General features: G+C 38.0%; 1 protein-coding gene across 1 annotated transcript; it reads left to right on the top strand.

Annotated features, from left to right (window-relative positions):
* Nucleotides 1–10,287: 10,287 nt before the first annotated feature.
* LOC133832116 (uncharacterized mitochondrial protein AtMg00810-like) lies at nt 10,288–14,826 on the top strand. The gene is made up of 4 exons (XM_062262500.1): nt 10,288–10,560; nt 13,220–13,795; nt 14,465–14,528; nt 14,699–14,826. The coding sequence occupies exons 1-4, from the start codon at nt 10,288–10,290 to the stop codon at nt 14,824–14,826; spliced, it is 1,041 nt and encodes a 346-aa protein (XP_062118484.1).
* Nucleotides 14,827–15,588: the final 762 nt, after the last annotated feature.

The raw sequence follows: 15,588 nt of genomic DNA, 5'->3' as shown, positions 1-15,588 counted from the left end.
GTCGTGGCAGCCAGACTGGCCAAACATGTACACATCGCCCCACACCTGCCATACTCATGGTTGGTTGATCTTCTCTTTACCCTTACCTGCACCACAGAGCATCTGTGAGCCGAAGCCCAGCAAGAGAACCCACAAACAGATAACATATGCAACACATATATCACGCATATAAATAGGCCACCAATTGGCTAAACACATACGGCCTAGCCATCCCAGGTGTTTACCAAGCCCCGGATTTGCGGACCACGCCGTGAGGATATCCCAGGTATCCTTCTAGGGACTCGCCCTGGCAACTCGCACTCCACGTGCTTAACGCTACTCCCGGCCCCTTGCCGTTCTCGGCCTTGCACTCAACGTGCCCTATGCCATTTCTGGACTTTCGCCGTTCTCAGTCTACACCGTTCCCAGCTCAAGCCGACCATTCACATCATAATACACATAGCATAACAAGCAAGTATAGAATTCTAGCATAATCAGATAAAGGGCTACGCCCCGTAATTCTAGCATATTGGGCTCGACCCTGCATGTCAATCCATTCAAACACACTGGGCTCAGCCCTGCATATTAGTCCATTCAAACACACTAGGCTCAGCCCTGCACACAAGCTCTATGGGAACAAGGGTTCTCTTACCTGAGTTCCGAGATTTTTGAGCACCGATGCCCCGAGCACATTCCTCCAACGTGAGCCTCGCCGAAACCCTAGTCACAACACATTAACAATGTCCATCCATCAAATTCTAATCCAACAAATAACTTAGATCCATAACCCTAACCTCCGGGTCCTTGAATTCTATCAATCCGGGTGATATAATCCATCCCAAGCTTTGCCCCTTGAGTTCCCAAGCCTAAAATACCCTTAAAACTCAAACTGGCACAAAGGGTCGCGGCCCCACCCACAAGAGCCGCGGCTAGCCTCGAAACAGAGGCTAGCACCTCACTGACCCCCACACAGGCCGCAGCGCGCCCACCAGGCACTGCGGCGCGCATGAGCTTCTCGGCATCCCATGGCCCCGCACGCACACGGGCCGCGACGTACCCCTCCTAGGGCTGCGGCTCTCACCTCCGAACCCAGATTTTCCACCATTTTTCCACACCTTTCCTCAAGCTAATTCACCCAAAACTCACCTATCAAACCCAGATATTTAACACATACATACCAACTCAATATCAACACTAAAACCCCATCAAAATCTGCTCCAAAACCCAACTAAAATACTCAAGAACATATCAAACTTAACTAGCATGCATATTCTAGCAAACCAGCAACAATTCTCAACATAATCCCAATAATTAAAGCTTACCTTGCTGAGTTCAATCCCTGTAGTTGATCCTTAATCCTCAAGCTTTAAGCTCCTAGGTTTTCTCAGCCCAATCCCTTACTTAAGCTAGCTTGCACCAAAAATTCCCTTTGATATGCCTTAGAGAATGAAGGAGAGAAAGATGTAAATGGTGAGATGCTATCCTTTGTTCAGAAGGAGAAGTATAGAGGTCGGTTTCCCAAAGCTTCTAAGTAAATCCTCCTTTTTGTTTTATTCAGCTTAAGTCTATATGGTTACCTCAAGGCTCGGGGTACCAAAACGTCCCCGAGGGCAAAATGAGAAATTTCCCCAATATTCCCGCCTAGACATTCTATCCTCAAATATATCTCCAAATATTTATTTTCATGTCCCCATAATCCCATAACACACCTAGTACCCAAATTACCCCTCGACTCGCCCCGAGTCGGAATCTCAATCCTGTTGCGACTCTCTGGCTAACTGCTCCCTAGGGCTGTCTCGGATCATGCTGCACAGACATTTCACATATATATAACATATATCACATTCATGCCCCTAATATCCAGACGGGGCCCACATGCACATTTAACTCACTAAACATGCATCACTATCATATATCCACATTAATTCACCCATTACCACATTAAAGCATAATAAATCATTTATTGCCCTCCAGGCACACTAATCAAGGCCCTAAGCCCGATTAGCAAATTCGGGTCGTTACAGTAAAACTCTAAAGACACTTCGATCTGATCGAGGTGGATAATATTTGAATTTATAATTCAAAGATTTCTTGCTGGAGCATGGTATTCTATCCCAACTCACAGCACCAGGAACGCCATAGAAAAATGGTGTTTCTGAAAGAAGAAACAAGACCTTGTTGGACATGGTCAGGTCTTTGTTAAGCTACAATTCACTTCCTCTCTCATTTTGGGGATATGCACTTCAAACAACGACTTACATTTTGAATGTAGTCCCATCTAAGGCCATTAGCAAAACGCCACTGGAACTGTGGAGTGGAAACAAACCTAGTTTGCACCATTTTCGCATTTGGGGTTGTCCTGCTCATGTTCTTAGACCTAAATCAGGGAAACTTGAATCAAGGTCGGAAGTGTCCATTTTTGTTGGCTACGCTCTAGAAACAAGAGGTGGTTATTTCTATAGTCCCAAGGATCAAAAGGTATTTGTTTCCACAAATGCGACCTTCCTTGAACATGACTATATGAATAACTATAAACCTCAGAGCAAGGTATTATTGGAGGAACTCACAGCTGATAAGATTCCATCACAATCATCTTCATCATTAAATGATAAATGACAAACCGAGGAAACCAGGATTCCTAAAAAAGAAACCCCGATGCAATGTCGTAGTGGGAGGATTGTGAGACAACCTGTTCGCTACGAACATGAGGCACATGTCCTTGTTTCTGATATAGACAAGGATGATCCATTAACCTTTAAAGAGGCAATGGATTATCCTGAAAAGGAGAAATGGAAAGAAGCCATGAACCAAGAAATGGAATCGATGTATTCCAATTCTGTCTAGGAACTTGTGGATCCACCTGAAAATGTTTGGCCCATAGGGTGTAAGTGGATATACAAGAAGAAAAGAGGTGCAGATGGGAAATTAGAGACTTTCAAATTGAGGCTTGTAGCCAAAGGTTACACTCAGAGAGAAGGTGTTGGTTATAATGAAACATTTTCTCTTGTGGCCATGCTCAAATCCACTCATATCCTCTTATCCATAATGGCTGCCAATGATTATGAGATATCGAAATGGGCATCAAGACAACATTTTTGAATGGCTATCTTGATGGAAGTATCTATATGGTACAACCAGAAGGGTTCAAAAAGAAAGGGGAAGATCAAAAGGTGTGCAAGTTGCTGAAATCCATTTATAGATTAAAGCAAGCATCTAGATCTTGGAATGTCACTTTTGATGAAACAATTAAAACATATGGTTTCAAACAAAATGTCGACGAAACATGTGTGTATAAATACATCAAAGGAAAAGTGATGGTTTTCTTAGTTCTTTATGTTGATGACATTTTGCTCATTGGGAACAATATAGAGACATTGTCAAACGTAAAGAAGTGGTTATTTGAAAAGTTCCAAATGAAAGATTTGGGCGAGGCGAGCTATGTTCTGGGAATCCAAATCCTAAGGGATAGGAAGAACAAGCTCTTGGCACTTTCTCAGGCTAATTATATGGATAGGTGCTTGAAAGATTCTCTATGGAGAATTCCAAGAAAGGTCAATTACCGACCAGACATGGAATTACTCTCTCCAAGGAACAATGTCTCGAGACACCTCAAGAGGAGGAGGATATGAGAAAGTATCCCTATGCTTCAGCAGTTGGGAGTATGATGTATGCTATGTTGTGTACTAAGCTCGACATATGTTATCTAGTTGGGATTGTGTCGTTATCAATCAAATCCTAGTTTGGAACACTAGAGTGCAGTAAAGCACATTCTCAAGTATCTTAGGAGAACGAGAGACTATATGCTGGTATATTCAAGGGGCGAGCATAACCCTACTGGATACATTGATTCTAATTTCCAATCAGACAAAGACAGTCAAAAATTGACATTTGGGTCGTTGTTCACTCTTGGTGGAGGAGCTGTTGTCTGGAGAAGCATTAAACAATCCAGTATAGCTGATTCAACCATGGAAGCCGAATACATAGCGGCTTGTGAAGCAACTAAGGAGGTTGTTTGGTTGAGGAAGTTCTACACTGATCTGGAAGTTGTTCCAGATATGGATAAGCCACTAATCCTGTACTGTGACAACAATGGAGCGTAGATAATTCCAAAGAACCGAGAAGCCACAAGAGAGGGAAGCATATAGAAAGGAAATATCATCTAGTAAGAGAGATTGTACATCGAGGTGATGTGATTGTTATGAAGATATCATTGGAACAAAACTTGGCTGACCCGTTAACCAAGACACTTCTTGCAAAATCATTCATGGGTCACGTGTGCAATGTGGGATTAAGAGCAAGTACAATTTTATTGTTAGGATTAATGCCCTAAAATCATGTATAGACATTTTATTGGTTTTAAATAAAAGTACAATTTTATCATATTTGAATGTTATAATTATTGTTCGAATTAATTATATAATAATACCAAGAAAATTCCCTATTCATTCATGAGAATATGATCTTGTATTAGTAAGAGAGAATTAAGATCATATATAGTGAATAAAATAGTCAGTAACATATAAAAGTAAGGAATCTTTAGTGAATGGTTACTAGTTGATTTGCTAAGCATACGAGATGCAAGTAATCTAGATTCAGATTACTGATGTGGATAGACATCTTAGTAAATGTGATGTATATAATAGAGATTATATATGACAAGACCGATGATAATTAATTATCTTTATAAACTTATCGTTTGACGTAAAGATTTAATTCTTGTCATAATAGATGATCATTTGTAGATCAGTCTAAATCCTGAGTATTCACGGACTCCTATTTATGTTTATTGAATCTTTTGATCCACTCGTTAAGGTCTCTTAAAATAATGAGGCTAATAACTTTTGTTTTGGAGATTCAATATCATGGATGGCTGGGAACATGAATTACAATATTGGAATCCATGCTTTCTTAACAGATCAAATATTGGTTCTCTTAAGGGTTGATTTTGGAACTGAATAGTTATTGAGCTCATATCTATAATTAGATTATAGATTAATTATTCGTTGGTGAATTAATGGTATTTAAGAATCAAGAGGTATTTAGAAGTGTAAAACGGTAATTTTGACAAACTCTAATTATCGAACCAATAATGGAGGACAGAACTGCATATATTAATATGGACTACTAGAGAAAACTGTGTAAATATAATTCTATAAATACTTAGAGTGCAATTCCATATTTATAGTGGAGTAATCATGGAATTAATAAATAAAATTATTAGATTAAAGAGTTTAATTAATAATCTAGTTTATTGGAGCTTCGTATTATAGGTCCATGGTCCCCAGATCACCTCTGTCCTACACTGTCAAGGGTAAGGATGTCAAAAGAAAGATTTGTAAAGAGAAATGACTCAATTGCAAAGGAATTAATTTTTTAGGGCTATCTGATAATTATGGGTAATTGATTAATTGTAAATTAATTAATTATTTAACTATATAGTTTTTATTTTGAAAAACTATAGGTTAAAATTAATATTAATCTTGTTTGGATTAATATAAAGAGAGAATAATAAATATCTTATTTATTTATTTAATTTAAAACTGATATTTTAAGATAAAGTTAATTTTGAATTAACTGATATTTTTGATGGGATAAATATATTGTCTTAAAAGTGGAATAAATAAACAAATGAGAAAATTATGAAAACCCTAATAGGGCTGGGCAACACACACTATATAGTACAGTGTGTGACGCCTAACTCAGGAATTTTTATCCCTGGGATTTGAATTGAATTGCAAGTAATTTTGTTTAATCAATTATTTAATTAGTCATTTTAAATATGATTTAAATAAATAATTACATATAAATATCTGATAAATTTTAATTTGAATTATATTTTTAATAAAATAAAGATTATTTAATTAGATTAAATATCTTTATATAAGTGTGATAGTACGTGACTTTCAAAATAACCTTTATTATTATTTTTGAGAATAAAGATATAGACTCTCTCTCTAAAGTGATGGTTTTCTTTAAAACTAAAAAACTATTCTAAACCTTCTCTCTGTCAAAACTCTTTAGATCTCATGTGTTGAGTACATCTAGGGAGTCACATAAATCAACATTTTGAATCCTGCGTTCCCACACACGTCCTTGCGTATTGAGGATTGGTCTGGAAGATCAGGGTGTGAGATCTCAGAACACTGGATAGGAAGATCGTTGATTTATACAAAAAGACTCAATGACACTTGATAGACTACAAGAGGTAATCCGTGATTTATTTGCATGCAATTTAATATTTATATATGTGTATTATCCTGGTTGGTATTAATATTTATTAAAATAGGTCCATATATTCCGCTGCGTACCTTTGATTTGATTATTTAATACCAAAAGATGGTGTGTACACGCCACTCATTGTGCTTGCATAGTTAGTGGCGCCACACTCATGTGCCAAGTGTCCCTGTGATTTGAATTTTGAATTTAAAATATTATTTGTTTATTTAATTATTTAATCACTGTTTTAAGTTGATTAAAATAAATAATTAAAATAAAAATCTAACATATCAGTTTTGAATTGATTAAATTAAAAAAGAAATAAAATTATTTTATTATCTTTATAAGTTTAAAAAGATACAATTTTTTTAATCAGAAGTATCAGTTAGAAACAGTCGATATAAATTTTCTAAGCATGAAATTTTTTTTAGAATTCTCTAAGCCTTCTCTTCTCCAAACTCTCTAGATCTCATGTGTTGAGAACATCTAGAGAACCTAAATAATCAAACCAGTGAATCTTACGTGCCCACACATGTCCTTATATGTTTGAGGAACAACTTGGAAGACTTTGGTGTGAGTCTTCGCATGGATAAGAAGATCGTTTAATTCTACTTAATGACTCAAGGACTCTTGATAAGCTACAAAAGGTATTATTCTTTCCTTTTTGGGTGTAAATTTAATGTATAAATATATGTATTGATCCTGACTCGGTATTAATATTTTTTAAAACCACCACCCTTTCACTGCGTCCCTGATTTTATGAAAATTAATACAAATAGGTTATTCTTTGAATAGCCAAGGGTAGATAAGTTTAGATTAATGGGAAAAGATTTTATGCTCTCAATCACTGAATTTAACATTGTTTTTGGTTTTACTATTAAGGAATATGCCAAAACTAAGAGGTATTTGTGTTACGGAGTGTATTGATATCAGGATTGATATGTATAGGATTGATTTGCATGGCTGTTAATATAATCTATTTAAGGCATAGCTATTTAAGGCTTAGCATTTAGTTACCTATTTTTGGTTCTTCTCTATATCGTGTATATATATATATATCTTCTTCTATGAAGATGAGGAATAAAGATGAGATATCCAAATATTATCATGGTGTCAAGAGCCAGCACCTAAAAATCCACAATAATGACCACCATCGATGGAACACCATCACTGCCAATTACGAAAATGGAGGCGAAGATTGATGCTAGTTCACCATTTTTTTAGGACCTCAGGATCGTTCAGAAGACTTCATCACTCCGGTGCGGCTTCGACTTGATAACTTTGATGATTGGGCACATGCTATTCGAGTGGCTTTGTATTCTCGACGCAAGTATGGCTTTCTCGATGGTACGATCACTGAAATGAAGCCACCATGCACGAAGGGGGTTTGTGTTTATATACAGTGTATGCTTGTTTCATGGGTTATGAATACCATTGATCCAGAGGTAAGATCTATGCTTTCAAATTATGACAACGCCAAATTATTATGGGATGATTTGAATGAACGATTTGCGGTTGTTAATGGTCCAAGAATACAACAATTAAAATATGATATTGCTCGCTGGGAACAGTCTCAATCAATGTCGGTTGCGACGTATTATAGTAAATTAAAGGTACTTTGGGATGAACTGAGTAACTATGAACCTATTTTACGGTGTCATTGTGGTCGGTGTACATGTAATCTCGGAAAGGCTCACGAGAAACGACGGGAGGAAGAACAACTTCATCAATTCTTGATGGGATTGAACTCTGAATATTACAGCTAGATTCGATCGACTTTGCTTTCTCAAGATCCTTTGCCTAGTCTTAATTGAGCATTTCAACAGGTTGTTCAAGATGAAAGGGTGTGTGGAATGGCTCGTACTAAGAATGAAAAACAAGAGATTGTGGGGTTTGCAGTTCGTACAGACGGTCGCGGACGTGGTCGTGGTGTTGAGAAAGTAGACAAGTCGGGCTTGGTTTGTTCTCACTGCCAACGCTCCGCCCATGATGCTAATAGTTGTTTTTTGGTTATTGGTTACTCAGATTGGTGGGAGGAGCGGTATGGTTCGCCGCCGATATCGAAAACTAAGAGCACAAGTCCTTGTGGAAAGCCGCCATCTTCTCGTTCTTCACCTGCTGCTAGTCGGGGTCGAGGGGGGGCTCGCGCACATGCTACGGTTGCACCAACCACTGATGATCCGATGAGTGTATCATCTTCCTCTGCTACAAATGCGGCTCTTCTTGGTTTTAGTGCCACGCAGTGGCAAACATTGGTTGCGAAATTTGGTAATCCTCAAACTCCAATAAATCGTTTGAATGGTGAGTTTGATAATACATCTTGGATAATTGACAATGGTGCTTCTAATCATGTCATGGGAAATATTTCTTTTTTGACTGATATACAAGATGTGCGTGCTTGTCCTATGGGCCTTCCAGATGGACAAAGTGTAGTCGCAACTAAGCAAGGCAATGTGAAACTAACGGACAAAATTTATCTTAATAATGTTCTTTATGTTCCCAAATTAAATTGCAATTTAATTTTGGTTTCACAACTTGATGATGATATGAAATTTTTTGTCCAATTTTCTTCTCACATGTGTGCTATATAGGACCTACATTCGAGGGAGCTGATTGAAACAGGTGAAAGAAGGGATGGACTTTATTATCTTCGACGGGTGCCAAGCGTTCAAGTAGCACTGGTTGTGGGATCATCTTCGGTAGATCTATGGCATAAGTGTTTGGGACATCCTTCCGAGAAAGTCGTAAAATCACTTCCTTTTATTAGTAGTTGTAAGGAGTATTTGAATAAAGCAAGCGAATTTTGTCATCATGCTAAGCAGTCTAGAGAGTCTTTTTCTTTGAGTACCAACATAGCATCAAGAATTGCGAATTAATACATTGTGATTTATGGGATCCTTATAATCCCCTGTCATTGTGTGGAGCAAGACATTTTTTTAGTTTAGTTGATTTTTCTTGTGCTGTATGGGTCTATTTATTGGTTGATAAAATAGAAGTCTTTAGATGTTTTATGTCCTTTATTTCTATGATTGAGCGCCAATTTTCACAGAAAATCAAGATAGTGCGGAGTGATAATGGTACTGAATTTAATTGTATGAAGGACTATTTTTTGGCTAATGGCATTTTATTCCACACCTCTTGTGTTGGCACACCTCAACAAAATGGGCGAGTGGAGGGAAAACATCAACATATTTTAAATGTTGCTCGTGCTTTGCGTTTTCAAGGGAATTTTCCCATTTTCTTTTGGAGGAGTGTATTTTAGCTGCGACACATCTTATTAATAGAACTCCCTCTAGTGTGCTTCATAATAAAACTCCCTATGATATTTTGTTTGGCTCCCCACCCTCGTATGATGACTTGCGCGTATTTGTTTGTTTGTGATTTTCTCATAATCAAAGAGCCAAAGGTGATAAGTTTGCAAGTCGCAGTAGAAAGTGCGTTTTTATTGGTTATCCTTTTGGGAAAAAAGGTTGGTTGTTATATGATTTGGACAACTAGAATTTTTTTGCCTCTAGGGATGTTCGTTTCTATGAAGACAATTTTCCCTATTCGGATGATGAACCTCCTATGGTCGTCTCTCTTGAAACATTGGATGCCGAACCTTTTGTGCCAGATTTTAATGTTGTGGATGAGGGTGAGGCGCAAGGAAACATAACCGAGGCTACTGGTGCGCCATGTTCCTCTATGCCACCACCAACACTGTTGCCTTCTATCTCAATGGATGTGGCTATCCCATCTGGTAATGATTTGCAAGGCTCTCCTTTCGTTTCTGCTGATTCTCATGCTTCTACTATGGGTAGAGGTATGAGAACTAAAATTCCTTCCTCAAAATTGAAGGATTTTGTGACACATACCGTGATTAAGAAAAGCCCATCTCACTCATCACCCGCTTCCTCTCCTCCCTCAGGTACACCTTTTTCAATAGCACATTATGTTAATTGTGACAAATTTACTGCGAAACACCGAAATTTTCTTGCAGCTGTAACTGCCGAGATGGAGCCCCAGTCTTTCAAGGAGGCTGTGAAAGATGCAGGATGGCATAGTGCTATGTAAAAGGAGATCCGGGCTTTGGAAGATAATGGTACATGGACTATGGCTTCTCTTCCCCCCAGAAAGAAAGCTCTTGGTAGTAAATGGGTTTACAAGATCAAGTACCACTCTGATGGTACCATTGAGAGATTGAAGGCACGATTAGTTGTCTTTGGCAATCATCAAATTGAAGGGATTGATTATACTGAGACTTTTGCTCCAGTAGCAAAAATGGTAACTGTTCGCACTTTCTTATCCACTGCTACATCAAAGAATTGGGAGCTTCATCAAATGGATGTTCACAATGCTTTTCTGCACGGTGACCTTCATGAGGAGGTGTATATAAAACTTCCTCCTAGGTTTGAAACTTCTGATACCAAGTTGTAACGCCCTGGATAGTCAAGATCGTTACACTGTGTGTTTATAAAGGTGCAAGACTCGCTAATCAAGTCATTTAATTCAAAACGTGTTACCGAAACTATAGTTGAACTAGGGTTAAAAGATTATGGTCTCAAAAGCTTCATTTCTTTTAAATAAACATTCTTTTTACATGGGATCCCAAGAGTAATAAGTTAAAGATTGTTTACAAAAGATTCAAGATTTAAATACAGTGATTAGCCACTCTAAGGAAAAACAGACAGTTAAGCATTTCTCGTCTTGTTCCACTCCTCGGCCGTGGCGGCCGAACAGCTAACTATGTACATTCAGCCCCACAGCTATCCATTTCAGGGTGGGTCCAACTTGCCTTTGCCTTTACCTGCACCACGTAGCACCCGTGAGCCAAGGCCCAGCAAGAAAACACAACAACAGAGCATAAACATTCAACAGACAATCAGATAACTCATACCGCATAAGCATGTACTCAACAGTCTAAGCATTCATGTTGATCAAGTATTCAACATACCAAGTATATCATTTCATATCAATAATCAATCCACATATGCCGCACCCTCTATTTATCCCACTGACTCCAGCCCGCTTAAATTGAGCTCAATGAATATTAAGCTGTCCTCAGCTACCAGTGGCCGAGCCGCACCCTGTGCGCAAGTATTATTTATGGCACCCTTAGGCCGTTTATCACATGTCCCATGGAATAATACCATCTATTATATAGATATAGGAAGCTCTTAGTCCCATCACAAACACATAACCAGGTGCAGTTTTCTTACCTTTAGATTCACTAGCTTTGTTCAATTTGATCCTCAAGCACGAACCTGTCTGAGCCCTAGCGTACACCTAGTCACAATCATAGATCAGAATCATCACCAAACCTCAAGTCCAAAACCTAGCCTTGGGACCAATCCCGAGCCCTCGGGAAGCCTTAATTCCACCAAACGGGGTGGTGGAATCAAACCCCGAACCCCCAGACAAAAACCCTTAGAAAAAACCCAAAAACCCCTTTCTGGAAACAGGGTAGCGCTACAGCACTCTAAGGAGAGCGCTACAAATAGAGCCTAAAACGCCCCAGAACACATAGCCTAGCGCTACAGCGCCCAGTGACTAGCGCTGTAGCGCTAGTCACAGCACAGCAAACCCTGCATTTTCCTCATTCGATTTTCCTTGAGCCAAACCTTACCAAAACTCTTCCAAACTTCAACCAAACATAAAAACAAGCCTACCAACATCCTCCACTCATCCCATAAGTCCCAACCACACAAAAATCAATCACATGCTCTCCAAATCACAAAATTCACCATGGTTGATCCTAGTGCTCAAAATCTCAGCAGAACCACAGAATTTACAAAACTTAGACCAGAGTTTCTTATCTTTGATGGATGAGCTCAACTTAGGTTATCCTCCACACTAGCTTAGCCTTCACCTCCTCAAAGCTTCAGCCTCAACTCCCTAGAATTCCCCATAAAACCCAACTCAAAATCCATGTTTACATAAAACCAGAAACTGAAGAAAACAACCTTAGACCTTACCTCAAGTGGATGTATTACTCTTGCTAACCCCTTGCTAATTCCTCAAACCAGACCAAAGACCTTAGCCTCAAGCTCTTGCCTAGACTCCCTCTGAGTTTTAGCTCCAAACTCCTTCAAGAAATGGAGAAGAGACCTCCAACCGAATGAGAGAGAGATAGACTCCTAATTCCCTTTTCCTTCTTTTCTTTCTTTCCTTCAGACCTATACTGCCTTCTACACATTCCACTAAAGTATTAAACTTAATATTACTTATCCCTTATAAACCAAATGACCACAATACCCTCCCATTAAAATTTAAGCCCTTAACCCATCCAAGGGCATTCTGGTCATTTATTCCCAATTCCCTTTAACTCCTCGAGTGTCTCTAATATTTACCGCTTACTTCTCGACACCTAACCAATCACTAATTATATTCCCCAATATCAAAATAGACTCCAATATATTCTCTAAATTCCCAGAAATACCCCTAGGGCTCGCCCCGAGACGAGTAAAAATCCATGCCGTGACTTTTTCGCTAAACCGCTCACTAGGATCGTCTCGAGTCACATGTTACAAATATATCCACATAATAATGTGGTATCGACAATTTATCACATATATATACAGTTATGCCCTCAACGTGCCAAAATTACGAATATGCCTTTCTAACCTAATCAGGGCCTACATGCATACTAATACACATAGTCATGCATCACAGAAATTCAAATAATCAAATAACATGCTTTTAATCATTAAATCACATATAATTCAGTTATGCCCTCCCAACACACTAATCAAGGCCCTTAAGCCTTATTAGTAAATTTGGGTCATTACACTGACACAGTGTGTAGGCTTCAGAAATCTTTGTATGGCTTGAGGCAGGCTCCTTGTTGTTGGTTTGTAAAGCTTGTTTAGGCTTTGAAGAGCTATGGTTTTCTCCAATCTTCTTCCAACTATTCTCTTTTCACATATACCAGGGGTGTTGTGCAGATTAATGTGCTTGTCTATGTTGATGATTTAATCATTTTTGGTAACGATTCCGCTGCATTGATTGTATTAAGACCTATCTCAGTAACTGTTTTCATATGAAGGATCTCGGTGTACTGAAATATTTTTTGGGTATTGAGGTTGCTCGAAGTCCTCACGGTTTGTTCTTGTGTCAACGCAAGTACGCCCTTGATATTATATCTGAGGTTGGTTTATTGGGAGCCAAGCCAGCTGGTTCTCCCATCGAACAAAATCATAGACTTGCGCATGCTAAAGGAGAATTGCTTGCGAAGCCTGAATCCTATAGGAGATTGATGGGTCGTCTCATCTATTTGGCTGTAACGCGTCTAGATTTATCTTACTCTGTTCATGTTTTATCTCAATTTATGCAACATCCTAAGCATGAGCATTGGGACGCAACCATCCGAGTTGTTCGTTATTTGAAAGGTGCCCCAGGCCACGGAATTCTACTTCGTTCAGATAGTGACTTGTCTTTACAAGGTTGGTGTGATTCTGATTGGGTTGCATGTCCTCTCACTCGTCGGTCTCTCACTGGTTGGTTAGTCTTTCTTGGTCAGTCGCCTATTTCCTGGAAAACTAAGAAGCAACCCACTATTTCTCGCTCCTCCACGGAAGCTGAGTATCGTTATATGGCCTATATTACTTGTGAGTTGGAAGTGGTTAAAGGCTTTGTTGTTGAGTCTCGGGGTGCATCATCCAAAAGCCATTCCTGTGTTTTGTGATAGTCAGTTTGCTCTTCATATTGCTCATAATCTCGTTCACCATAAACGTAAGAAGCATATCAAGGTGGATTGTCATTTCATTCGTGATGTAATTCGGGTTGGCCTTATTTCTCCTTCGTATGTCTCTACTACAGAATAATTGGCAGATATCTTTACCAAGGCCTTGGGACAGTACAATTTGATTATCTACTTCACAAGTTGGGCATCTCGGATCTTCATGTTCCAACTTAGGGGGGGGGGGGGGGGGATTGATTTGCATGGCTGTTAATATAATCTATTTAAGGCATAGCTATTTAAGGCTTAGCATTTAGTTACCTGTTTTTGGTTCTTCTCTGTATCGTGTATATATATATATCTCTTCTATGAAGATGAGGAATAAAGAAAGTTCATTACGACCCGAGTAAGTCTAGGGATACCTACCTTCATGATCCAGTTTAAATATATATTCTAGGTTCCTTGCCTTTACTTTTTTGGGTAGGAAGGATTTTGTCTAAATTTGTGTAATACTTTTCATGGTGTATGTAAAATAACATTGAAGTGAATCTTGGATGTTGGTTAGCTTCTCATTTGTTGGTGTCTTGAAAACCAATTGTCCATTGATTTTAGGTTCTCTACTTACCAAATTATGAAAATGTGTCGGATCTTGATAATATTGATCTTCATGTTGCTTGTAATATGCTACCATTAAACCAAAACTGTTTGGAAAGAATGGATCTAATTGGAAAGAAAAAGGTCTTTTCAATTTTCATCCACCAGGACCTCTTACTTGTCAACATCAACAAATCATGACACATTTCAAAATTCTACTGACCTACCTTCTATGTCTGCAATTTCACACAGACAATATGAGGCAATATGATGATCGATTTGAGCAATTCAAACTTCAAATTGCGAGAATGGAAAGAAACCTCCCAGCTTTCAGTGCTCATATTGGAATTACTCCACCTTCACCACCACCACTCATGTAGATAATGTCTTAATAATGGTGAACATTTTCAGGGGAGTTTTTTATTTACTCTTACCTCTATATTCGACATCTATTTTTGATAGATTGAGGGCAATATATGGATTAGGTGATTGTTCTTCGTGCTTCATGTGAAAGAAAAAAATTTGACATCCAAGTGGTTTTTTTTCATAAGAATTCTACGTTCTTTCAATGTTTGTCCTTGAATGATTTAGATTGTTCAGTTAAATTGAAGCACAAAGCATGAGTATTTGAGTTCTTATTTACTACCCAGTGATTGATTTGGTATGCAGGAATCTGGACACGGGAATGAGAATTTGAACACTTTCCCATGTTTGGTACTGGGTTTGAGTTTTTCTAACCTGGGAATCTGTACTCCAGGGGTTTTAACTTTTCCTGATTCTAGGTTCAAGTGAAACCCATCTGACAAGTGGTTTTCAGATACCCAGGAAAGTGAAACACTTCAAAATTATTATTATTATTATTTTTTTAAAATCTTAAACCAATAATTTTTTAGTTAATGACTTATTTTATTTTTTGAAGCTTATAATATAAAAACAAATATACATATGTCAAACTATAAAATGATAAATAATACTTGTTTATTTAAAGAAATTGATTTGTAAAGACTTTATATCATTACTTTAGTTTAAAATAACAAATTAAATATTATTAAAAATAAAATAAGGGTATTTTTGTAATTTTAAAAATTATACTTGATTCTAGTATTCAATAAATGTATTTTTTTAATTCTGTTAAAAAATAT

This window comes from Humulus lupulus, chromosome 4, assembly GCF_963169125.1.
Source record: "Humulus lupulus chromosome 4, drHumLupu1.1, whole genome shotgun sequence".
Classification (NCBI taxonomy): Eukaryota; Viridiplantae; Streptophyta; class Magnoliopsida; order Rosales; family Cannabaceae; genus Humulus; species Humulus lupulus.
The sequence above is the reverse complement of the archived record's forward strand: the minus strand, read 5'-3'. Positions and strand labels throughout refer to the sequence as shown.